At 40.2% G+C, this 26,206-nt stretch overlaps 1 protein-coding gene across 4 annotated transcripts in view; it reads right to left on the bottom strand.

Annotated features, from left to right (window-relative positions):
* DOCK11 (dedicator of cytokinesis 11) overlaps positions 1–1,508 on the bottom strand; it is a 169,813-nt gene extending 168,305 nt beyond the window's left edge. For 2 of the 4 annotated variants that reach the window (XM_074359257.1, XM_074359258.1), the window contains exon 1: positions 1,232–1,506. In XM_074359257.1, the coding sequence (XP_074215358.1) occupies positions 1,232–1,333 (102 nt within the window). In that variant the 5' untranslated portion in view covers positions 1,334–1,506. Of the gene's footprint in view, positions 1–1,231 lie in introns of all 4 variants that reach the window. The other 2 variants (XR_012504693.1, XM_074359259.1) reach the window with 2 other exon arrangements.
* Positions 1,509–26,206: the final 24,698 nt, after the last annotated feature.

Here is a 26,206-nt window from a genome sequence, read left to right as displayed (position 1 = left end):
CCTTTAATGTTGGTTTTTATCACAGATTCTACAAGATTAACAGAAAAATTACAAGAAAAGCTGTGAAGTTCCCTTCCGATGATAAGTTGTTTTAATAAAAAAAAAGCCCACTCTTAATGGTGAAATTTAAACACAGCAGACGACTCGCTGTAAGGTGGAGGGAATGGAGAGAGACAAAAACGAACAAACAAAAAACAAAAAACCAAAGTAACAAAACAAACACTAATTAACCAGTCTGATTGCTTATTTAGGTATTGCTCGCTGGTCCAGGAAATTGGCAACGAGTGTCTTGAAAACAGGGGCAGGGGTAAGTGCCCGTTAGCACCCTTCCGCTTCGCTCCTGAGTCAGACAATCCGGATGAGGCTCAGGGTGCGATGGGAGGGTTCTCAGGGGGGCAGCGCGCTTTCCAATCCCCATCCCCCAGCCCTGAGCAGTGGGGCTCTGAGCCCAGGTCCTCCATCCCTGGACTGGCGCACACCATCTTCCCCAAATCCCCACGGCCCCATCTCCCTGCCTCTGGAGCGCTCCCGGGTCCCAGGGGACACCCTCGCCCAGCGGCGGCCGACTCCCCCGCCCACTCTCCCCCGAACCCTGTTGTCTCCAATCCCCTCCCTCCGCGGGAGCAGCACCAGCACCAACAGCACCCCTTCTACACCCATCACCACCCGCTCCCCAGCAGCAGGAGGAAGTCGCTCTGCTTCCTCTGTTCTCACCGCCCGCCGGAGCTTGGGCGCCCGGGGCTTTTTGGGTGGGGTTCTTTTTTGCGTACACGGTGTGTGTGTGCGCGCGGGAGTGTGTATGTGCAAAACGCTCGTCGCATCCTTCCGCCTAGGCTGCCTCAGGTGCCGGCAGGAGGGAATGGGGATGTTGTCGCGCCCGGGTCGCCGGCTCTTTGTGCGGGGTCTAGAGCAGCGTGGGGTCCGCTCTGGAGCTCACACCCTCCGCCAGGGCTCCGGTTCCGAGCCCCCGATTACCCATCGGCGTCTAGCCGGACGCACGCCTCCGCCGTGCAGGGCAGCCGGGCAGCCGCGGCGCTGTCAGCCGGCGCCTGGGACTCGGACCCCCGCCAGCGGCGGCGGGTGCGAAAACTTACTGAAGCGGAGAAAGAGAGCGCGGAGCGCACCGGGCGGCCGCCGCCGTCCCCGTCCCGGTCCCGCGCGCGCGGGAAGCCGCCCGGTCGCTCTCGCCCGGAGCGCGTCCCCCAGGACGCCCCGTCTCCCGGCCACTTACCAGCACCACGGAGCCCCGCACGGCCTCCGACACGCTCTGCCGGAGCTCGGCCGCCGTGCCCGGCTTGCTGAGCCGCTTGGTGAATTTGCGCACTTCGGCCATGGCAGCGGCGGGCAGGTCTCGGCGGGCGTGCTCACTGCCCCGGGCCGGGGCGGCCGCGGCCGCTGCTGCTCCCTCTGTTTACACGCCGGCCGGCCGGCCACATCGCAGCGCGGCGGCGGCGCGGCTCCCGCGGCTCCTCCCTCCCGCTCTCCGCGGCCCCTCCCTCCTTCCCTCCTTCCCTCCTTCCCTCCTTCGCCCGCTGGCCCGCTCGCCGTCCGGCCCCACGGCGACGGCGGCGGCCGCTCCCTCCCCTAGAGAGCCCGAGCTCCGCTCACGAGCTGCCCGAGGAGGAGGGTGTGTCTGGCGAGGAAGGGTGTGTGGAGGGGGAGGGAGAACTGGGGGGGGGGGGGCGAGGGTCACGAGGGAAGAGGGGGGAAGTGGCAACCGCTCGGGCTCCGCCCGCAGCTGATGTTGCTGGTGCAGCCGCATCCGGGAGGGGCGATCTGGCTGCTTTATTTTTCGCGTGTGTGTATATGGGGCGGGGTGGGGGGCACACACGAAATGTCCCCAAATGTGCGGCGTACTCTACCCCGGTGCTCCTTTCGCACCCCGGAGGCTGCAGTGCCCGTGGGAGGACTGGGGAACTCTCACGTTCCTCCCACCCGCAAGCCCCCGGGGCCGAGCCGGAGAGAGGCTGGGGAACAATGTGGAGCGGCCGCCTATTGTGTGCTCCGCTGGGGAGGGGTCGCGCCGAAGTCTGTCGAAGAAGGCAGAGCGATTTTCTGGCCGGAGCGACTCGCCTGGGTCCTCCGATGCGCACACCGTTTTCTTACCCATCGGTCCTCCTCCCGTGGGCGGGGAGGGAGGGGGGAACCTCAGGAGGGAGTAAGCTTCGGGGAGTGGAAGCTCGCTGTGGCCGAACCTACTCCCCATCCCCACCCCCAGCCAGGGCGAGGGGAGAGCTGGCTGGTGGGGCCCGAGCCAGCGGCAGGTTGTCTGGTTCAGGACACTGTGCGCCAGGGGTGGGGTGGGGTGGGGGTGGTATTGGGAAGGCCATGACCTGGAGTTTGGAGGACTTACTGGTCTTCTAGAAGCTTTTACACGCCCTGCTATCACCTCTCCATTTCCTACTCCTTCCCTTATCCTCTTCACCTTCCAAGAAATTGTTTCCCAAGAATTAAAGAACATCTAGTTTGATGTAAAACATGCTTAAGAGAGAAATACGATGTGAATCTTGAAGCACTAGTGACCCAGTAAAACTTCCCCACGTGTGAATCCAGGAACTCTGCTAATCGCAGTGGTTTTCTCTGTCCGGTTACTTCATGTGTCCAGTTTGAAAATGGCCGATAATTTGTGGGCAGCCATGCAGCCCTTCTAAGCAGGTTCCTACCACTGCTATAGGGCACTTTCCCCACTTTTCCCCATCTTCAGAGACCAAGCAGTCACACCTACATATAGGACTCTGTTATGAAAACAAGGGCCTGGCTGATGGTTTCTGTGAATCCAGAAAAGGCCAAGTCTCCTAGCAGAAGCCTGTTTCAGCAGCCATCACATTAGTCCCAGTAAAGCCAAGACATAGGATCCAAGAGGGTTTGGGACCTGGAAGTCCTGTAAAGGCAGATGCCTTGTATCACCAGTCTTGGCTTTGCATAGTACATGTATATGAAATTTATATCTTGTTGAATGTAGGTAGATCAACACAAATTCATGCCCTCCATCCCACACGTGCCTGTGTGGCCCATACTGATGGTTACCCCCACAACAGTCATAACAGTTTTCCCTTGCTAGGAGCCCAGATTTGCTTCTGGTAGAGCAGAGTCACAGGATTTAGGAAAGGCAGGCCCAGCTCCAGGCAATGAATTATGACTGTTTTTTTAAAAAAAAATCATAACCTCATTCTCCTTTACTAGAGGAATGGTCCTGACTCCCATTCACTTTAGGCCAATGGAATATAAGTGTGGGAGGAGGGCTTCTGAGTTTTCCCACCTTTTTAAAAAGAGCTGTGCAGAGAGGCCTCTGCTCCCCTTTCTCCCTGAGAGGGGTCTTTTCTGGTGATGCATCTGCCCTTGGCAGCCATTTTGCAACCACAAGGAAAGTCCAAGACCATCCGTCACAGGGAAGCCCATCCAGAATCCAGACAGCATTGAACTGTTGAACCAACCCTAGATTTGCCTACCTCTGAGAAAAGAAAACCCAATTTTTAGTTGAATATTCTGTTACTTTCAGCCAAAAGCATCCTTATTGCTACACTCTATTGTAGCCATTAAAAGTACACAGGGTGGAACAAGAAGGGCAAGGTCCCTCTTCTGGTGGAACTTACATTCTAGTGCAAGCAAATGAACACATTAATTCCAGAAAGTGAGAAATAGTATGTGAAGGGTTAAATTAAGGTGCTAGGATAGAGATTAACTGGAGTAGGGGACTTAATTTAGAATAGATGGTCAAATAGAAAAGAAACTCATGGTTACCAGGGTGGAAGGGAGTGGGAAGGGGTAAACTGGGAGTTAAAGATTTGTAAATATTAGCTACTATATATAAAACAGATAAACAGCAAGTTTCTTCTGTATAGCACAGGGAACAATACTCAATATCTTGTAGTAAGCTATAATGAAAAAGAATATGAAAACGAATATATGTAGGTACATGTATGACTGAATCATTATGCTGTACACCAGAAATTGACACAACATTGTAAACTGACTATATGTCAGTCAGTCAGATAGTCAGTCAATCAATCAATAAAATAGATGGTGAAGGAAGTCCTCTTGAAGGAGGTGAAAACTGAGTTGAGTCTTAAGGAAAAGAAGCAGCCAGCAGAGTTCAAGAGGCAGAGCACTCCAGGTAGAGGGAATGACAGGTACAAAGGCCTGGGGATGGGGGCAGACTTAGTGTGTTCAAAGCCAGAAAAAAAGGCCAGCGTGATTGGAGCATAGAAGAAAGAGGAGGAGTGTGAGATGGAACTGGAGAAGTAGGCGATTTCTACAGAGCCTTGTGAGCCATCGGAAGCATATGTCACACGGATGATATGCAAACACCATCTGGTCATTATGTAGGCTCCATGCTTATTCCTGACACTGTAGGTTTCACTTTTTCACTTTAGGGCTTCTGTTTAATTACATAAACATTGAGCATTGTACTGTGCACTGAGGAAGGATGCAGGATGAATTAAAGACACTGTCTGTTCCTTTCAAGGAAAAAAAAAGTCTAGTAGAGAACGTATTTATGATATAAGGAAGTATGTGATAAGGAGCATACTTGAGGTAAAGAGGGAGATGGCAGGATCACATCCCATTAGGGCCTATGGAAGGCCTCCTAAGGGAGGGGGCCTTTCAGTTGGACCTTGAAGATGAGTAGGATTTGGACATGACTATACTCACATAGTAAAGGGAAATTGTAGAGGCAGTCCTATAGCTTCCAATAGAGCATTTTATTGGGTGATTTCTTTTCTACATTTGTTGAATATCTTTGATTTCATCACGAATTGACCTGCCTTGTTAACCTTATCCTAACTGAACTCAAGATTCAAGTATTAGAATTGCCATCGATAAATTAGAAGTTTGGGATTAGCAAATACAAACTACTACATACAAAATAGATAAACAACAAGGACCCACTGTATAGCACAGGAAACTATATTCAATGGCTTGTAATAACCTATGATAAAAAAGAATGTGAAAAAGAATATGTATGTGTAACTGAATCACTATGCTGTACACCAGAAACTAACACAACATTATAAATCAACTATACTTCAATTAAAAAAAGAATAAATAAACCTAATTACCTCCCCCCAAAAATGAGAATCCAAAACAGTAGAAAATTAAAAAAAAATAGTAGTATCTGAAAAAAATGCTATTGAGCCCTTTGACCTTGAAATTCCACTTCTATGAATCAATACCAAAGAAAACCTCTCACAGGTGAACTGAGATGCCTGCATAAAGATACTCATTGTATCAATGTTTGTAATAGTGAAGTATTAGAAACAACCTAAATATCCATCCATAAGGGACTACTTTTTTCTCAATCCCTAGACCAGTGCCTGGCACATAGTAGGTGCTCAAAAAATAGTTGTTGAGTGAATGAATAAATAAATGGACATACAGGATTCATTCATACTAAGGAATTCTCTATGGCTATTAAAAAAGAATGTGGTACATGTGTATACATGGAAAAAGCTCCAAAAGATATCAATAAAAAGCAAGTGGCAGAACAAATCTACTTGTGGAAAAAAATCTTTGTGCATATGTATCTATATCCCTGTACCTAAGCTAACAGAGGGGGCCTCGTGGGAGGGAAGCAGGAGTGGAGAGCAAGAGGATGTTCCTATCTTATCATCTAAATGCCGCAGACTCTCAACTTTATATTTCCAGCTTCAACCACCAGACTTGTATATTCAATTCATCATCCCCAAATGGATGTCTAATTGCTACCTCATATTAAGCATGCCCAAAACCTAGCTCCTATTCCTTCTCCACAAATGTACTCCTTCAATAATTTCCTCTCTCTCTCAGTATATGACAGTTTTTTTCTAGTTGCTCAGGCTAAAAACCTTAGAGTCATCTCTTACCTCTTACACAGCCTGCAGCTAATCGAACAGCAAATCCTGTTGCCTCTGCCTTCAAAATGCATTCAAGATCCAAGCAATGCTCACCATCTCTACCCATACCACCCTAGGCCCAGTCCCCAGCATCTCTTGCCTAGATATTTTAGTGGCCTCTCAACGGACCCCCCTGCTTCCCCACTTGCCCTGCTACAGTCTATTTGTAACACACCAGCCAGTGATTCTGATCAACACCCCTCACCCACTTTTCACGTAGAGTGACCTACAAGATCTAGTATATTAGTCACCTCTTGCTGTGCAACAAATTACCCCCAACTTCAGCAGTTTAAAACAACACACATTTATTACCTCATAGTTTCTATGGTTTGGGAATCTTAGCACGACGTAGCTGGATCCCCCAGATCAGAATCTTTCGTGAGACTGAAATCAAAGTGTGGATCCAGGATCTCCCACAAGTCTGTGATCAGGGTGTTGGGTGAAGTCTCACTTATCTCAGAGTTCAACTGGGTCAGGATCTCCTGCTAGGCTCACTCAGTGGTTGTTGGCAGGATCAGATCCTCATAGGTGGCTTGACTGAAGGCCTCAGTTCCTCACTGGCAGTTGGCTGTAGGCTGCTTTCACTTCCCTGCCACATGGGCTTCTCCATAGGGCGTTCCTAACATGGCAGCCAACAAAAGAGCAAGAGACTAACAGCAAGTGGAAGCCACAGGCTTTAAGAACCTCATCCTGGAAGTGACACCCCATCAGTTTTGCTGGATTCTATTCATTAGATCCAGCCCACAATCAAGGGAAGGAGATATACAAGGGCGTTAGCAACAGGAGGTGGGGATCATTGGGCACCAAGTCAGAAGCTGCCTGTCATGGTCTACATGACCTGTCCCACTGCATCTCCTTTCCCCGGACTCTCCAATCCCATCTCCTACTGATCCTCCCCCTTGTACTCTCATGCCTCCTTGTGGTTTCTTGAAATGGCAGGCACTGTCCATCACCGGAGCCTCATCACTGACTGTTCCCTCTACCTGGAAGGCTCTTCCCCACATGGATTGATGGCTTTACTCCCTCAACTCCTTTGGGTCGTGCCTAATGTCAGCTTCTCAGGCCTTCCTTGACCTGCCTGTTTAAGATGGTAACCCTCTTATCTAACTTATCCTTTATTTTTCTCCAAACTACTTATCACCATTTCATGTGATGTATATGTATTAATGTAGTTATTTTGTTTATCATCTGTCTTCCACACAAAAATTTAAGCTCCAGGAGTGAGAGCGTTTTGTCTGATTTATTCACTGTTCTTTCTTCAATACTTAGGGCAGCACCATCCCATAGAAATATAATGTGAACAACATATGTAATTTTAAGTTTCTAGCAGCAACATTAAAAGTCAGGAAAAAAAGTTGTGAAATTAATTTTAACAGTATATTTTCTTTGATCCAGTATACCCAAAATCGTATCACTTTGACATGAAATCAATATACAGGCAGACCTCGTTTTATTGCCCTTTGCAAATACTGCGTTTTTCATGCCTTGAAGATGCCCCCACCTGCATCAGACAAATCTACTGGTGCCATTTTTCCAGCATTTGCTCACTTCATGTCTCTGTGTGACATGTTGGTAATTCTCGCAATATTTCAAACTTTTTCATTATTATTATATTTGTTATGATCTGTGATTAGTCATCTTTGATGTTACTATTGCAAAAAATTACAGTTCACTGAAGGCTTAGATGATGGTTGGCATTTTTTGACAATAGAGTATTTTTTAATTAATATATGTGCATTTTTAGACATAATGTTATTGTGCACTTAATAGACTGCAATATAGCATAAACATGACTTTTATATGCATTGGGAAACCAAAAAATTCATGTGAGTCACTTTATTGTGATATTTACTTTATTGAGGTGGTCTGGAACCAAACCCACAACATGCCTGAGGTCTGTCTGTAAAAATTATTAGTAAGTTTTTTTTTTTTTACTTTGTTTTTTTCATAGTAAGTCTTCAAAATCCAGACTTTACCCTCACATTGTTCAGATGCTAAATTTTCATCTGAAATCCATGATCTGTATTTCTATTCATCATATTAGTTCCAAGAGAAGATTCCCATATCCAAGTTGTTTAGAAGTCTTCCAATAACTGTATCACATAGCAGTTTTTATATTTAAATATAAACTAATTAAAAGCAAATAAAATGACAAATTCAGTTCTTTGGTCACAAAAGCCCCATTTCACGTGCTCAATAGCCACATGCAGCTAACGGCTATGAAACTGGACAAGGCAGGTCTAGAACAGTTGCCAGCACATAAGGGTCACTCAGTAATTAATTAAAACATACAAAATTATTGTGTGAGGCTTTTCCAAAGAGAGGATGTTCATGGCTAGTTAGATAAGACAGATAAAGCAAAACGAAAGTGATTGTGATTCCATGCCCACGTCTCTGGGTCGGAGGCCTTTACAACAAGCAAACTGAGATTGCAGAGAGCTGCAGAATCTCCAAAGCATGTTTATATCCATGATCTCTTTCAAGCCTCAAAACAATCTTGAAAGGTAGGTAGAACCAAGATGATTTTTTCCCATTTTACAGATGAGAAAGATGAGTCACACGGTAGTCGTATAGTGTCCAGTAACCTGAGTGGCCCTGAGAGAAACTCCATCTCACTTTGTCTCATTCTGGATCCATCATCCATGAATTTCTAGTGATGGTGTCAGACTAGATACAGTAATACATGCAGCAAATGAGTATTTGAAAAAGTTAAAAGTCCTATTACAAGTATGAGACATTTAAAATCATATAAACCTTATTGTGTAAACATTCACAGCCTACTGCACCGCTTGGAATAACGGGAGGTTTCTTATGCCCCAAAGCCACAAACTTCACCCTCTTGTTTTAGTTTTTCTAAATTCACCTCCTTCAAAGAGTGTAAGATTTAAGATAATGACTGAAGAACATTAAACCAAGTGTGGGGTCCTTCTAAGCGTGGGGCCCCTTGGGCCTGCCCAAGTTGCACACCCATGAGGTCAGGGGTCTGTGTTGCCTCTTCTGGAATCCTGGTGGGCTTGGGACTATGGCAGAGTGACACAATGTGGCTTCTGAAGCTAGGTCATAAAAAGTAGTACATTGTCTGTCTCGTTCTTTTTTGATACCTGTTTGGAGCCCTGCCATTATAAGCAGTCTGTCTGCATCCAGATGGCCAATAGGCACATGAAAAGATGCTCAACATCACTAATTATTGGAGAAATGCAAATCAAAACTACAATGACATATCACCACACACCAGTCAGAATGGCCATCATCAAAAAGTACAAATAATAAATGCTACACAACATTGTAAACTGACTATACTTCAATTAAAAAAAAACCCACCATTTTTCAACATCTCAAAAAAAGAATAATAAATGCTGGAGAGGGTGTGGAGAAAAAGGAACCTCCTACACTGTTGGTGGGAATGTAAATTGGTGCAGCCACTATGGAGGACAGTATGGAGGTTCTTTAAAAAACTAAAAATAGAGTTATCATATGATCCAGCAATCCCACTCCTGGGCATATATCCAGAGAAAACTAATTTGATAAGATACATGCACCCCAACGTTCAGAGCAGCGCTATTTACAATAGGCAAGACATGGAAACAACCTAAATGTCCATTGACAGATGACTGGATAAAGAAGATGTGGTGTGTATGTGTGTGTGTGTGTGTGTGTGTATATATACATGTATATATATATAAAATATATATACTTCTCAGCCATAAAAAAGAATGAAGTATTGCCATTTGCAGCAACATGGATGGACCTAGAGATTATCATAGTAAGTGAAGTAAGTCAGACAGAGAAAGACAAATATCATATAATATCACTTATATGTGGAATCTAAAAAATGACATAAATAAAATGATTTACAAAACAGAGACTCACAGACATAGACAACACACTTACGGTTATTGGGTGGAAAGGGGGGAGGAGGGATAAATTGAGAGCTTGAGATGGGCAGATACAAACTACTATGTACAGAATAGATAAACAACAAGGTCTTACTGCATAGCACAGGGAACTATACTCAATATCTTGTAAGACCCTATAATGAAAAAGAATATGAAAAGGAGTATATACATATATATATGACTGAATCACTATGCTGTGCACCAGAAACTAACACAACATTGTAAATCAACTATACTTCAATTTAAAAGTTTAAATAAATAAATAAATAAATTTATCTTATTTTACAATCTAAAAAAAAAGAAAGGCAATTTCTCTGTCTCACACCACCATGCAGGGAGGAAGCCCAGATTAGCCCATGTGGAGAGACCACATGGAGAGGTCCTGAGGCTACAGGAAGGGAAAAGAATGCTGGGTCAGCCCCCTGCTGCTTCAGCGCCCCTGCAATTTTAGCTCCGATCACCCTCTGACCACAGTCACAGGTAGGCTTGGACACCAAAACGAGAAGCACCAAAAGAAGAAAATAGATGAACTGGACTTTATCAAAATTAAAAACGTTTGTGCATCAAAATACATTATCAATAAGTTGAAGAGATAACCCACAGAATGGAAAAAAATATCTGAAAATTATTCATCCAATAAGAGTTTAGTGTCCAGTATATGTAAAGAATTCTTTTTTTTTTTTTAAGAATTCTTACAACTCAGCAAGAAAAAGACAAACAACCCAATCAAAAAGTGGACAAAGGACTTGAATAGACATCCCTCCAAAGACAAACAAATGGCCAAGTGACACATGAAAAGATGCTCAACATGGTTGTCCACTAAAGAAATGCAAATTGAAACTACGATGAGATACTAATTCCCACCCACTAGGATGGCTATAATCAAAAAGAAAGAAAGAGAGAGAGAGAGAGAGAGAGAGAGAGAAAGAGATAGAGGGGGAGGTGCAAGAAAGAGAAGAAGGAAATAACAAGTGTTGGCCAGGATGTACAGAAATTGGAATCCTCTTACATTGCTGGTAGGAATGTAAAATAGTGCAGCTGCTGTAGAAAAACATTTTGGCGATTCTTCAAAAACTTAAACATGGAATTACCATATGATCAAGCAATTCCAATCCTAGGTAAATATCCAAGAGAAATGAAAGCATATGTCCATACAGAAACTTTAAATGCATGTTTATAGCAGCATTATTCATAATAGCTAAAAGGTGGAAACAGCCCAAATGTCCATCAGTAGAAGCACGGATAAAGAAATTGTGGTCTAGCATATAATGAAATATCTTCAGCCATAAAAAGGAATGAAATACTGATACTTGTTACAACTTGGATGAACCTTGAAAACATTACGCTAAGTGAAAAAAGCCAGACACAAAAAGTCACATATTGTATGATTCTATTTACATGAAATCCCCAGAAAAGGCAAATCCATAGAGACAGAAAGCAGATTAGTGGTTGCCAGGGGTTGGTGGAAGGGAAAATAGGGAATAATTACTTGATGGATATAGTGTGTTCTTCTAAGATGATGAAAAACTTTTGAAACTAGAGAGAGGTGGTAGCTGCATAGTATTTTGAATGTGCTAAATGCCACTGAATTGTACATTTTTAAATGATTATCTATAGAATGTTATTCAACCTTTAAAAAGAAGGAAATCCTGTCATGTGCTATAACACGGCTGAACCTTGAGAACATTATACTAAGTGAAATAAACCAGTCACAGAAGGACAAATATTGTATGATTTCACTTATGTGAGCTATCTAGAGTGGTCAGAATTAGGGGAACAGAAATAGAATGGTGGTTGCCAGAGGCTGGAGAGAGGAGGAAATGGGGAGTTGTTCAATGGGTATAGAGTTTCAGTTTGGCTAGATGAAAAAGTTCTAGAAATCTGTTACACAACAATGTGAATATAGTTTACTGTGCAGTACACTTAAAAATAGTTCAGAGAGTAAATTTTATATTGTTTTTTATCACAATTAATTTTTACATTTAAAAAATGGTTAACTGAAACAAATGGGACCTAATTAAACTTACAAGCTTCTGCACAGCAAAGGAAACCATAAGCAAAACAAAACGACAACCTACGGAATGGGAGAACATTTTTACAAATGAAACCGACAAAGGCTTGATCTCCAGAATATATAAGCAGCTCATACGACTTAACAAGAAAGAAACAAACAACCCCATCCAAAAATGGGCAGAAGACCTAAACAAGCAATTCTCCAAGGAAGAAATACAAATGATCAATAGGCACATGAAAAAATGCTCAGTATCACTAATTATCAGGGAAATGCAAATCAAAACTACAATGAGGTATCACCTCACACCAGTCAGAATGGCCATCATTCAAATGTCCACAAATGACAAATGCTGGAGAGGCCGTGGAGAAAGGGGAACCCTCCTACACTGTTGGTGGAAATGCAGTTTGGTGCAGCCACTGTGGAAAACAGTATGGAGATTCCTCAAAAGACTAGGAATAGACTTACTGTATGACCCAGGAATGCCGCTCCTGGGCATATATCCAGAAGGAACCCTACTTCAGGATGACACCTGCACCCCAATGTTCATAGCAGCACTATTTACAATAGCCAAGACATGGAACCAGCCTAAGTGTCCATCGACAGATGACTGGATAAAGAAGTGGTGGTATATTTATACAATGGAATACTACTCAGCCATAAAAACCGACAACATAACGCCATTTGCAGCAACATGGATGTTCCTGGAGAATGTCATTCTAAGGGAAGTAAGCCAGAAAGAGAAAGAAAAATACCATATGAGACTGCTCATTTGTGGAATCTAAAACAAACCAAAACATAAATACAAAACAGAAACAGACTCATAGACATAGAATACCAACTTGTGGTTGCCAAGGGGATGGGGGGGTGGGAAGGGACAGACTGGAATTTCAAAGTTTGTAGATACTACAAAAAAAAATGTGGCAATGAATATATCTATGCTCATGTATAACTGAAAAATTGTACTCTACACTGGAATTTGACACAACATTGTAAAATGACTGTAACTCAATAAGAAATGTTAAAAAAAAAGAAAGAAATGGTTAACTGAATGTTATATAAATTTCAGCTCAATAAAAACACTATAGCAAAAAAGGGGGTGGTGGTGGTAGATGAAACAAGATTAGCAAAAAGCCAATAATTGTTGAAGTGGGTTATGGGTACATGAAGATTCACTATACTGTGCTTTCTGCTTTTGTGTATGTTGTATATAACATTTTCCATAATGAAAAGTCAATAGAGAAGCTGTGCTTGTAAAACTATAGCTGCATAGTGCATAGTGTCTGTTTTCAGGAATTTCCTTACTCTAAAAGTCTAAAGTTAATCATGGCCTGATAAACTGCTTCTGTGCAAGTTTGGTGTGGGTAAGGTGTTACCAAAAAAAAAAAAAAAACTGCCAAGGAGAACAGAAAGTGTTGGGAACAGCAACGTCTAAGGGAACACATTCATACAATTGTTCTTATTATGTGATAATCTGCTTTTTTAAATGGCGTGCCATCCCAACCACTCCTGAAAGTCCATCAAAGAACACCAGGAGGAGGAAAATACATTAGTCAGGGAATCAATGCATACGCAGCATTGACCAACTAAAGCTCATACTGAAATACAGCATCCTCCCAAGCGTCTGCAGTTTCTGTGACACTCAGAAGTATGTATTAAACAGATGAACCACCAGGGCTGCCACACTAAACAATTCTAGAGAAACCATGTCCTAGACCATGTGAGGGGCACCCCCTGGGCATGTGTAGGGACAATCTGTTCAATCGTATGCAAGAGGCCCCATGCTATATGAACTCCTCTTCACTCCCCAGGGATATTTTGGTTGGGGGCAAAAGTTACAAACAAACAAATAAGTAAACAAAATAAATAAAACCCAGAGTCTTATGGTGCTTAGAGTCTGAATCTAACAAAGCTAGAATAGTTGCAAGTGAATATAAACAATTAGAGCCTTTGATTTCTAAAAACTCAGGAGCTATCTAGAATGAAGTAATGATTTCTGAAATAGATGACTTAAAAAATGCTGAATTAAAGAGTGTAAAACAGGGCATTTGTGTTCCTCCCTTTGCTCTAATGAATCTATTCCAAATGATTTCTTCATATTAAGATGGAATTAAAATGCAGTTCACCCTTGAACAACATGGATTTGAACTGCGTGGGTCCACTTATAAGTGATTTTTTTTTCAATAAATATCTATTACCCTACTTCACAAACCAAGGTTAGTTGAACTTGAGGATACAGAACTTAGGATATGGAGGAACTGCAGATACAGAAGGCCGAATGGAAAGTTATATGTGAATTTTCAACTGTGCAGAGGGTGGGCACTCCAACCCCTGAGTTTTTGAAGGGTCAACTGTATTGTCGGGTGGTGGTTACTTGGATACTCATATATATGTGTATATAGGGAGAGAGAAAGAGAAAGAACTTTATTATTTACAATTATAACTGAATAAATTTGAAATGCATATGTATACAATATATAATGTGCTTATATACAATATATATTTACGTAAATACAATATTTATGTATATATATTATATATATATTTGTGTGTATATGTGTGAATGTCATGCCTGAAAGCACCATCTTTGGACCTCCTCTCTGGCTACTTCTCTTGCTCCCTTGCTGATCTTATGCAGTGTTCATGGCTTTATATATTGTCTGTACCAGTGCTGTCCAATAGAAATACAATGTGAGCCACATATATCATTTAAAACTCGTGGTAGCCATGTTCAAAAAGTAAAAAGAAACAGGTGAAATTCATTTTAACATATTTTCCTTAAACTAGCACAGCTGAAATACTATAATTTCAACTTGTGATCAATATGAAATTGTTACTAATGAGTTATTTCACTTTCTTTTTTCTGTATCAAGTCTTCAAAATCCTATGGGTATTTTAAACTTACAGCACATCTCATCCAGACTAGCCACGTTTCGAGTTCTTGATAGCCAGTGTGGCTAATGGAGGCTGTATTAGACAGCACAGATCTGTATGCTGACAACTTCCAGGTTATTCTCCAGCTCAGACCGCTCCCTTGATCTACTCAACCACCCTACCTGGATTTAGTAGAGGCATCTCAAACTTAATATGCCCAAAACAAAGCTTTTCATCTCCCCAGCAAATTATTCCAGAGGCTTACACATCTCGGAGAATGGCAAGTCTGTTTTACCAGTTCAGGCCCAAAATCTTGGAGCCAACGTAGACTCCTCTCTTTCTCCCACACCTTATATCCAGTCCATCAACATACTCCGGTGGTTCTACCTTTAATAAGATCATTTCTCACCACCTTCACTGCCAATACTCTGGGCCAAAGCACCATCATCTCTTACTTGGGTAATTCATCAACCTCCTAAGGTCTCATCAGGTCTTCCTGCTTGCAGCCTCGGCCCCTTCAGTTTGTTCACAACACAGCAGCCAGCGTGATTCTATTCAAATGAAGTCAGATCACAGCAGTCTGCTCAAAGCTCTCCACGGACCCCTCATTTCACTCAGCAAAAGCCAAAGTCATGCCAGTGGGTCATGCCCTCCAGCGACCTCTCTGCCCTCCTCACTATTTTCCTCCACTTCCTTCACACCAGACCTACCGGCTTCCCTGCTTTTTCCCAAACGTGCCAGGCAGGCTCCAGCCTCCAGGTGTCTGCTCTTGCTGGAATGCTGTTACCCCAGACTGCTCCCCCCGCCCCGTGGCTCCCTCTCTCCCCCCTTCCAACCTTTGCTCAAATGCCACCTTCTCAGTGAAGCCTTCCCTAAACACCCCACCTAAAATTGCAACTTAGCTCTACCCCTGGACTTCCTATTTTTTCTCTTCTCTGTTTTCTTCCCAAAGCACTTATTACCTATATTTTGTTTAGCATTTGTGTCTCCCCAGCTCTGTGTGAGAAGAACTTTTTCTCTGTTTTGTTCATCGCTATATCCACAGCATCTAGAACAGTGCTTGGCATGTAGTAGACGCTCAAAAACTATTTGTTGAATGACTGAATGATATAAGACTTCTATTCGGCACAATTGTTCATAATATGAAGAAAGGGTGTGATAAAAAGACACAAAATCACCGTCCTCATCTTTAAACATTGCTTTTTATGTCACATTTTGTAACAAAACTTGAGAATACAGGCTGTCTGAGCTTAATATATTTTGTAATAAATAAAAATAATTTTTAATCTTCTAAATGTGTTATCAGAAGGTATTTTGGTATCTTATAAAATTTATGTATTTTTTAAGATAAAATAGCAGAATGTCATTTATTCTAATGATTTTTTTCGTCAAATATGTTATAAAATTTATAAAGGCTGTGAATCAAATTGTAATCATATCTTCTAACAATTAATTTGCCAGTAAAACTTTTTTGGGGGGAGGGGATAGCTCAAGTGGCAGAGCATATGCTTAGCATGCATGAGGTCCTGGGTTCCATCCCCAGTACCTCCTCTGAGAATGAATAAATAAACCTAATTACCTCCCCCACCAAAAAAAAAAAAAAAACTTTTTTGTTGTTTGGTTGTTTACTTTAATTGGAGTGAGCATTCTGTCCTGAGCTCCTGGTGGAGTTGCAGCCACACCTGATAATTTTAAGAGTGTCCCAGAGGAAGGGTATGGCTCAGAGGTAGAGCACATGCTTAGCATGCATGAGGTCCTGGGTTCAATCCCTAGTACCTCCTTTAAAATAAATAAATAAATAAATAAAAATAGGCCTAATTACCTCCCCCCTCGCCTCCCCAAAAAGATTTTAAAAAAAAGTGTTCCTTGGTCAAATACATGTGGGAAATTCTGCTTAGTCTATTGCGTGAAACTGCTCCATCTCCTTGGTCCTTTACTTAGTCTTCTGGACTGCCTCCAGCTTGGTGACTTCATATGTTCCACCTGGTCTTTTGATTTGTGAATGTAAGCGAGCCTGAATCTCTCCACATCAATTGCTTGGCCATTGTATTTGGTTTGCCACTAGTACTTAGCAATTTTTCACTCTTAGGATTTAGTTTTTGTATTTAATCCATAATGGCTATTGCCTTTAGTTTTACATTTCTCTTGAAATGGCTGGAAGTGTCTACAGAGTCAGTGTAGTTTTGACTTCTTGTCCTTCTCACAGTACTCCATGCGAAAAACTTTCTGAGATGTTTCTTTGTCTGCAATTATGACTGGTAGTCCATTTGAAACTTTGAGTATGGGATCATCCTAAATGTTAAGTTCTTTCTTCATCCTCTCTTTGCACAAGCTAAACATTTGAATAGCTATATAATATAGATACACATAATTATGTATGCATCATATTTGTGTGTGTATTTACATATTTGTTCATTGTAACAGATTTTGACGTCTGTTAATTAGTATCATGAATGATTAAAATATTTTCCATGTATATATATATATATAGAGAGAGAGAGAGAGAGAGAGAGAGAGAGAGAGAGAGAACGCACCATGGTTTGAATGTTTGTGTCCCCCCAAAATTCATACATTGAAATCCTAATGTGATTATTAAGGAGGCAGGGCCTTTGGGAGGTGATAAGGTCTTGAGGGTGGAGCCCTCACGAATGGGATTAGTGCTCTTATAAGAGAGACCCCACAGAGCTCCCTAGACCCTTCCAGCATGTGAGGATGCAATGAGAAGTCTGTGACCCAGAAAAGGGTCCTCACCTGACCATGCTGGCATACTGATCTCAGACTTTTGCCCTCCAGAACAATAAGAGACAAATTTGTTTTTTTAATAAGCTACTCAGTATGTGGTATTTTGTTATAGCAGCCAAACGGACTAAGACACATATATACATATACATACACTCATATACACACGTATATGTGTATACATATATAAATTCTGTGTATATACTTCCCATGCAAATTTTTCTACTTTTCCTGTATATATACTTATCCATATTCTACAGTATCTCCCTTTCATTGCCCATCTTCTAAAATGAATGGGCTTCCATCACTTCTCCTTCCTTTCCCACTCAGTTGTTCCTTAGCTGCCTGCCACCTGGACTCTCATCCCTGCCTGATACAGTCTTCTCACCCGAAAGTCATCACTGTATTCAGTCACCTTTCCTCAGCCCTGATTATCTGACTCCACATTGGCCCTCATCCCCTCCCTCTTGAATCTCTTCTCCATTAAACGCTCTGTGACATGTTGAAAAGATGGGGCTCAGGGGGAGTGTCCTGCTTTGCCACTCCCTCTTTGCAGGCTAGTTTCCTACCCCAACCTCCAGTTTCATGCATCCTAGTGCATTTCTAGCTGGAAGTTCTGCTATTTCCTTAAGCTGAACATATCAGAATAAATAGCTCCTTATCGTCCACACAGCCAGCTTCCCTAGCTTCTCCCTTTGTCAGTGACATCATCACCAGGCACGAAACCTGAGTCATCTCTGACTCCTTTCTTGACTTCACACCCACACTCTATCAATCACCTCGTCTTGTCGATTCTTTTTTTAAAAAATGTTTTGCATTTATGAAATATTTCCAACACATATAAAGGAGCAGAGAATAAACACCTATTTAACCACTGCTCAGACATGACAGACCTTAATATTTTGCCATATGGATTTCAGAGGTTTTCTTTTTTTCTTATAAAATTTTTTCCCAGTTTTATTCAAGTATAATATTGACATTTAGCTCTGTATAAGTTTAAGGTGTACAGCATAATGACTTGATGTATGTATACTGTGAAACCATTACCATAATAAGTTTAGTTATCATCCATCTCCTCACATAGTTACAAAAATTTTTTCAGAGTTTTTCCAGAAATAAGACATTATTAATACATTTGAAATCTCCTCTGTACCTTTCCTCAATCTTATTCCCTACTCCCTTACAGGGAATCACTATGTAAATTCTGTATATAGCTTCCCATGCAAGGTTTTTTACAAAATTTTACTTATTTTTCAGAGGGAGGGATAATTAGGTTTATTTACCTATTTATTTAATACTATTCTTTTTTAGTGCAGGTACTGGGAATTGAACCCAGGACCTCATGCATGCTAGGCATGCACTCTACCACTCAGATATACCCTCCCCCTCCCATCCAAGGTTTTATACTTTTACTACCTATATGTTAACACTATGTACTGTTGTTTTGTGTGTTTTAAATTTTTACATAGATGGTATATTGTACACACAACTTGCTTTTGTAATTCAACATAATGATCTTGACTGTTATCCATATTAATATATTTATATCTAGTTCATTCCTTTGAACTGCTATGTACTATTCCATTGCATGAATTTATTACCATTTATTTACCCATTCTCCTATTGACTCGTAGGTTATTTCCAACTTTTCAGCATCATGAGTGATACTGGAATGAACATTCTTGTACACATTTCCTTTGCAACTACGTGAGAGTTTCTCTGGAGTTCGCATCTCCAGGACCATCCTCAACTTTCCCACAGACTAGCACATTGTCCTTCCAAGTGATGGTACAGTCCTGCATGTGAAGTTTATGAAGATTCCCCTTTCTCTTCGTCTGCATGATTATTCAGTATTATCAGGCTTTCTTCTAAAAGTGTTGACGTTCTGTTTTCATATTTAAGTATTTAATTAGCTGGGATTTAATTCTGTGCATGGTGTCTGGTTGTGATCTAATGTTATTAATCTCTTTCAGTTTGGACAACCAATTGTTCTAGAACCATTTAGTGAACAGTCCAACCTCTCTCCTCTTACTTGTAAAGTAGCTCTGTCATATACCAAGTTTCCATATAGGGGTGAGTTTATTCTGGTTTCTATGTTCCAATCCATTGAACTTCCTATCTGTCCCTGGGCCAATACCACGATGTCTTCATTGGTATATTTTTATAAGTCATCATATCTTGTAAGGAAAATCCTCTCATATTGTTCTCCTTCAAAATGTGTTGGTTATTGGCACTTCTCTCTTCCATATGAATTGAAGGATCAAACTATCAAATTTCACACATGCACACAAAGCACTAGGGATTTTTTATTGGCATTGCATTGAATTTATAGATTGATTGGGGGAAAATTGATCTCTTTATGATAGTGAGTCTTCCCATCACCAAACATGGTACACATCTCTCTTCAGTAACGTCATTTTATAATTTTCACCAGAAAATTTTTACCTTTTTTTTAAAATTTACTTAACAAAAAGTGATTCAATAGTTTTTGTCCTATTGTATGATTTTTTTTCTATTTTGTGGTTAGCCATTCTTAGCAGGTAGAACCCTGCTGAATTTTTAACATTGATCTTGTATGCAGCAATCTTGCTGAATTCTCATATGGGATCTAATAATGGTTTGTGGATTATCTTAGATTTTCTAAGTAAACAATCATATCATGTCAAGAAAGAATAGACTTGTTTCTTCCTTTCCAATTCTTATACTTCTTTTGTTCCTTATTGCACTGGCTAGACTCTCCAATATAATGTTGTACAGCAGGTACGATTTCTATACTAATGAGAATGCTTCTACACTATTATTGACGTTAAGGATGATACTTGCTGTAAGTTTTTTGGTAGATACACTGTATCAGTTTAAGGATGTTTCCTTTTATTCCAAGCTTGCTAAAGTTTTTATCATGAATGAGCAATGAATTTTAGTCAGATGATTCCCCCCTCCCCGGATCTATTGATATGATCACGTATTTTGTTCACTTTAATCCGTTAAGTGGTGATTTATATTCAGTGATTTTCCAATGTTGGAATTATTCATGACCCCTGGAATATTTTGGTTATTTCTACAAAATGTACAGGATCCTTTCTTTCCATCTCCATGGTCACCACTCTATTTGACAGTCTTTGCTGACAACAATAGACTGCACATTGCCATCATTATATCTTTCTAAAGACTATTTTTATCATGTCTTTTGGCTTGGAAAACCCTCATAGGCTCCCCATTGTCTACAGAATAAGGTCAAAATGCCTTTGTCTGACCCTAATTTGAAATAATCTTTCAAGTCATTTACATCACTTTCTAACTCCTTTCCAGCTGGGCTGATTTTCTCATTATCCCCCAAATATGCCTTTCCTTTCCCCACATCTATGCCTTGCCCCACAGGGAGCACAACATTTTTGATCCAGAGGAGACACTGTAGATTTTTTAGTTCAGTCCCTTCTTAAAACAATGGAAAACCATTGAAGAGTTTTATGCCAAAAAGTAATATAACCCACCTTAATATTTTTCCAAGATTACTATGGCTACTCAGTGGAGAATGGATTGTAGAGGCTAAGAATGTAAGCAAGACCAGTTAGGAAGCAATTATAGTAGCTCAGGTGAGAGATGATGGTAGCTTGGACTAGAGTGGTAACAGTAAAGATGAAGATATGCAGATAAGTTTGATATACATAAGTATATATCTCAAATAAATATATATCTTTATATCTCAATACATATATATCTTTACATATCTCAAATATATATTATATGTCAAATTTGAAAATATATCAAATATATATATTTGGATGTAGCACTCACAGGACCAGTTGAAGAATGCATGTCTGGACCAGAATGTCAGAACAAGAAAGAACCAAGAATGACTCCCAGATATAGGGCTTTACAAATTGGCTGAATGGTTATGCCAGTTATTGATATGGGAAAGACTAGTAGAGATGGCAGAAGACTTTGGAGAAGGGATCAACATTAAATTTTGGACATGTTGGGTTTGAGATGTTGGTGAGGGAGCCATGTATTGGCTTCTCTACACAAAATTACTGTAGAGTATCCAACAATGGGGAAAGGTACCTTCTCTTTCCTTCTATTTGACATATAAATCTCAGCATTTGCTATGCTTACTGTTCTTATCTCTTCCTGTAATCCCCTGCTGAAGCAAGTGGCCTGAGGCTGTTCCTTAACTGCAGCCACTGACTGGACCAGAGATGGGCACTTATCCAATGGCATCAATCCATAGACTGGCAACATCTGACTTGGCCTGTTGCTCTAGTCTCTGCCCACTATGGATGTTACTAGTTGGCTTGGTCAGAGTCTCTCCCTCAGGAATCAAATACTTGGTATCAGAAGAAAGGAGAAAACATATAAAGAGAAGACAGCATCAGTCTTGTTGACAGAGTGCTAAACTGAAGCTCTACAATTCGTTTAGCTGAAAGAATGGCAACAATCCCTACATCTTCCATCAGGGAAGAAAAGGACATAGGGCCAAAACTCCCTTACAGTGAGAAAATAGTTTTAAACCTCTATAAATATTTAAGCAGCAACTACAAATTTGGTATAAACTACCAAATAGGTATTTGGGAAAAGGTTTTCTATTTAATTTTTTTTTTAAATCAAGATCACATATATTAGTTTTTCCAAAAAAACATTTCTTTAAAAATGTAAACATTGTCACAAGAATTGGTATACAGATATCTCCATCACAATACTATTTATAAGAATTTTGTAAAATAGCATTATCTAGAAAAATTGGAAATAAATCTATATGTTGAATATAAATATCCAATCTGTTATAGTATAGCCATTTAAAAATCATGTTTTCTTTAATAATTTGAAAAAATGCTAATATTAATTTTTAAGTGAGATTTTAAAAATTGTAGATATAGTATTATCTATAGTTAGTAGATAATAAAAATTAATGCAGTATCCTAATTTTGTATGCGTGAGTTTATGCTCCTTTTGGACAGAGCCCCTACGAGATGCTAGTGGTAGCAGGTCTGGCACTGTTCCCTATCTCCCAGGGCATGTCTTCCTTCTCCTCTAAGCAAAAGGGCTTCTTTCGACTAGAATCTCTGAAAATACAGCACTTATTTCTACCTCAGGGCCTTTGTAATGCTTATTCTTGCTCCCTGGAATACTCTCTCACTTCATTTATTTTATTTTCTTAAATTTATCCTTTTTTAAAAATTGATGTATTTTTATTGTGCTATAATTGACATGTAACATTGTGTAAGTTTAAGAAATACAACCTGTTGATTTGATGCATTGATATATTACAATGTGATTACCACCATAGTGTCAGCTAACACCTCTATCCTATCACATAATTATCAGGGTTTTTTTTTTGTGGTGAGAACAGTACAGACAATGTAATACTGTATTATAAGCTTTAAAGTTGCTAAGAGATTTTGAAGTTTGTTAATACGGTGTTGTTGTTACCTATAGTCACTATGCCATGCATTAGCTCTCCAGGACTTAACTACTGGTTGCAAGTTTGCTCCCATAAACATCTCCTCAATTCCGCCACCTCTCCAACCTCTGGTAACCACCTTTCTACTCTCTGTTTTTATGAGTTTGGCTTTTTAAGATTCCACATATAAGTGAGATCCTATCATTTGCAATATGGATGGACCTTGATATATTATGCTAAGTGAGATAAGTCAAACAGAAAAAGACAAATACTGTATGATCTCAGTTCTCTGTGGAATCTAAAAAACCCAAGCTCATAGAAAGAGAGATCATATTTGTGGTTGCCAGAGGTGGGGGGATAGAGGATGAGACAACTGGATGAAGGCTGTCGAAAGGTATGAACTTGCAGTTATAAGATAAGTCATGGGGGTGTAACGTACAGCAAGATGACTATAATTAATAATAATGTATATTTGAAAGTTGCTATTTGAGAGTAGATTTTGAAAGTTCTCATCACAAGGAAAAAAAGATTTTAACTGTGTGAGGTGGTGGGTGTTATTTAAACTTCTTGGGGTAATCATTTCACAATATATACATATATCATTACATTGTATACGTTACACTTACATAATGGCATTATGTCAATTACATCTCAGTAAAACTGGAAAAAACAGTAAGAGAATTTTAGTTTTTCTTAAACTTCGTATTGTCCAACAAATCCTACTAGGATAATTGGTTAACTTTTTAGAAAAAAGTCTTTAATCACCCCCACTCCATGCACATCAAAGAGTAAAAAAAAAAAATCAAACCATAGAAAACTGGAAGAAAATATAAGTGAATATCTGATCTCTAGATGGGGGAAATTGTTCTATATATGAAGGGGAAAGCAAGAGACTTGATCATGTAAAACCCCTGTAAGTAAAAGGATCATGAATTACAAGATCAACAATAAACTAGGCACAGGGAAAATATATTTTGTATGAAGAGCAAATGCTCTCTTTGATAAGGAAAGACCAGCACAAGACTGATCTGTTCACAAAGGGGAAGTAAAAATAATGAAGATTCTTGTAATCACCTATTGTGAAAAAGAATATATATATATATGACTGAATAACTATGCTGTACACCAAAAACTAACATAACACTATGAATCAACTATACTTCGATAAAAAAATTTTTTTAATAAGAAAAATTGTTACTGGGAAAGAAAGAATGGATTGAAAACTAGTTCGGCCTCACTAAAAATCAAAGAAAGGCAAATTAAAACAATAATTATATATCATTTCTTGCCTATCAAATTAGCAAACTTTTTTTGAAGTGAGACTATTGTTGAGTTAGACTCTCCTATTCATTGTTGGTGTGACAGTGTGGTGGGTGTTTAAAATATTCACTTGTGGCTGTCCATCATCTTCTGAACAGCATTTCTATTCGGGTTGCCAGATTTAGCAAATAAAAATATAGGTTGACTGGTTAAGTTTGAATTTCAGATAAACAGCAAACAATTTTTAAGTACATGTATGTCACATAAATGTTTGGGATATGCTTCTATTAAAAATTATTTGTTGTTTATTTGAAATTCAAACTGGGCCAGGCGTCCTGTATTTTATCTGTAAACCTTACTTTTTATGTTTGTGGAAATTCCAAGTTTGTAAGGCCCACCTCAGAGTCTCAGTGTCCCTTGTAGTCAGCCTGCAAGCATGTGGCCTCAGCTTTGCTTTCGGGAGACTAAGACACAGCAGTGAGGATGGTAATTAAACCAGGCTCTGTGTGGAGCTTCCATTTTTGCTGACATAGATGATGAAAATAGGGGTCCTACTTTCTTTCTTTTTCTTTTTCTTTCTTTTTTTTTTTTTTTTTTTTTTTTGGTGCTGGCAAAAGTGCAGGGCCATGGGGTTTTTTATAGTGAGGTTCAAGGCCACCGTATATGTTGAACTCTAAGATGTGTTACTTACTTAGACTATGATATCTTTTTCATCAAGCTTGTTCTGTGATCTGGTTTGGGGCATTGTTTCTGGCAGTTTGGCCTTGATTATTCAGTCCTCCCAACTGTTCTGTGAAAGATTCAATATCCTTTAATAAACTCTTTTTTCTGCTTAATCATCCAGAGTCAACTTCTGCTGCTTGCAACTAAGAACCCTGACTGTATGTACCAAGAGCCTTAAAAATGTGCATATCCCTGAGTGAAATAAGCCAGTAACAAAAGGACAACTACTGTGGAAATCCACTTTTATGAGGTTCTTGGAGAATGCAGAGTCATAGAGACAGAAAGTAGAAGGGTGGTTGCCAGGGGCTGGAAAGAGGGGGGAGTAGAGAGTTAGTGTTTAATGGGGACAGAGTCTCAGTTTGGGATGATGAACACATCCTGGAGATGGATGGAGTTGATGGTTGCACAACAATGTGTAATACTTAATTCCACTGAACTGTACACTTAAAAGTGGGCAAAATGGTGCATTTTATGTTATTTGTATTTTACCACAGTAATTAAAAAAACCCTACAATAGCCTAAGCCACTATAAATATATATACCTACTATATCTAAAATATACAAAATATATAAAAACCCACATTCCTCCAGAAAAAAAGTGTGTATCTTTTGAGTCCCTATTCTAATATGCTTACCTAAGTGCAGTCTACATTGTGGACAAGAATTTGTGCCCGAAAGTGTTCATCCAAGTCTGATTTAAGAAAACTGAAAAATTGGAGACAATCTAACCCTCTAATATTAAGAAAATGGCTGAGTAAATTACGGCATATCTAGATATCAGGCTACTGTGCAATCATTAAACAGAATCACTGGAGGAATATTTAAGGACACAGGAAAATGCTATAATACTCAGTGACAAACATCTAGATAAAAATTTATATATGTGATATGATCTCTATTATACTTTTTTTAAAAAGGCAGGAAAAAAAGTGGGAAGAAAATAGGCCAAAATGGGGTTGCTCTGGGTCATCAGCTTATTTTTTTCCTACTATTTAAATACTTTTCCATTACACAATGAGTGAGAATTACTCTTGTAATCATATAAAGGAGCCTCTTCTCTAATCTTATTGGACAACCTATACGCCACCAGGCAGACACACTTCCATTTGCACTATTGTGCAAATACACTGCGGATGTCTGTGGAGGCAGGGACTTGGAAGATTTTAGAGTGACATCTTAAATTAGGCCATGGGTCAGAACAGCAAAAGCGCTCACTGCGTCTTTCAATACCATTCACAACAGCTCCTAGAGAAATGTCCCAAGCCCCCCTGGAGTAACATCTCACTTCTGTTGATTCTGATCCTTTGGTTTTCACTTGCTTTGGATTCCCTTCTGGCTTTCCTTTTGGGGCTGACTCCTGTTTCAGGTGGCAAAGTCTAGCTAGGCAGATCTGAATATTATAATCTGGTTAACAGCTTCAGCACAGGGATAAAAA

This window comes from Camelus bactrianus, chromosome X, assembly GCF_048773025.1.
Source record: "Camelus bactrianus isolate YW-2024 breed Bactrian camel chromosome X, ASM4877302v1, whole genome shotgun sequence".
Classification (NCBI taxonomy): Eukaryota; Metazoa; Chordata; class Mammalia; order Artiodactyla; family Camelidae; genus Camelus; species Camelus bactrianus.
This window is presented reverse-complemented; position numbering and strand designations above follow the sequence as displayed.